This window comes from Apteryx rowi, unplaced genomic scaffold, assembly GCF_003343035.1.
Source record: "Apteryx rowi isolate R43461 unplaced genomic scaffold, aptRow1 scaffold_1655, whole genome shotgun sequence".
NCBI classification, from domain to species: domain Eukaryota; kingdom Metazoa; phylum Chordata; class Aves; order Apterygiformes; family Apterygidae; genus Apteryx; species Apteryx rowi.
The window spans coordinates 20,838-22,008 of record NW_020447925.1 but is presented as its reverse complement, the minus strand read 5'-3'; the positions used below and the strand labels follow the sequence as shown (position 1 = coordinate 22,008).

General features: G+C 73.3%; 1 protein-coding gene across 1 annotated transcript in view; it reads right to left on the bottom strand.

Moving 5' to 3' along the window:
• Positions 1-130: 130 nt before the first annotated feature.
• NEURL4 (neuralized E3 ubiquitin protein ligase 4) overlaps positions 131-1,171 on the bottom strand; it is a gene marked incomplete at both ends in the record, with an annotated part of 20,875 nt that continues 19,834 nt past the window's right edge. Inside the window, 2 exons of the mRNA XM_026060171.1 lie at positions 131-503; positions 670-796. Of these exons, the coding sequence (XP_025915956.1) occupies positions 131-503; positions 670-796 (500 nt within the window). The remainder of the gene's footprint in view (positions 504-669; positions 797-1,171) is intronic.

Below are 1,171 nucleotides of genomic sequence, written 5' to 3'. Positions count from 1 at the left end.
CCTGAAGCCCCCCAAGGACCCCCAAACCTCCCTGGAGCCCTCCAACCCCCTCCTGGAGCCCCATAAAGATCCCAAACGCCTCCTGGAGCCCTCCAAGGACCCCCAACTCCTCCCCCGGAGCCCTCCAAACCCCTCCAGGTGCCCCCCAGCCCCCCTCCACGGCGCGGGGCCCCACCGGAGGCTGAAGCGGCACCAGCCGATGGGTTGGGGGCCGTCGCGCGGCGCCTCCCCGCGCCGGAAGCCGCCCTCGTCGCCCCGCAGCTTGTGGCAGGACTCGCAGAAGCAGAGGCTGCGCTTGGGCTCCGGCGCGAAGTACTCGTCTGCCGCGGCCGTCAGCACCCAGGCGCCCGGGGGGCCCAGGCGTCCGGGGGGGCCCAGGCGTCCGGGGGTCACCCACCCCTTGTCTCCCATCCCCTTGGGGACTTGGGCATCCAGGCAAACCCCCCCACTCCCGCACCCTGTCCCCAATCCCGCAGGGACCCAGGCGTCCGGGCGCCCCCCAACTCACTCCCTGAGGGACCCAGGAGTCCGGGTGCCCCCCCAACCTCCCTCCCACCTCCTGGGGGACCCAGGCATCCGAGGGCCCCCTCCACCCCACACGGGGCCCAGGCGTCCGGGGAGCCAGGCGCCCGGGCGAGGGGGGCGGGGGCCCAGGCGTCCGGGGCTCACCCTGGTCGCTGACGCGGCGCTTGGGGTTGGCGGAGACGCTGCGCTGCACCTTGTGGGCGGGCGACGGCGCCGAGCTGTTGGCCAGGTCGGGGGCCGCCCGCGGCTTCAGCGCCAGGCTCTCGTCCAGCTGGGGACGGGGACACGCTGGCACCCGCGCACGGGGACACGGCGACATGCTGGCACCCGGGGACAAGGATGCACTGGGACAGGGATGTGCTGGCACCCGGGGATGGGGACACGGGGATGGGGACACGCTGGCACAGGGCATGCGTGGGGACGAGGACGTGCTGGCACAGGGCACGTGGGGACAGGGACGYGCTGGCATGGGGCACGTGGAGACGGTGCCATGTCCCCTCACATCCCCGCTTGCCCCCAATGTCCCCACTCCCTGTGTCCCCCTTCCCTCCCATGTCCCTGACCCCTCTCACATCCCCGTGTCCCCGTGCCCTCTCACGTCCCATGTCCCCGTGTCCCCAGCTCCCCCATGTCCCCATCCCCTCTC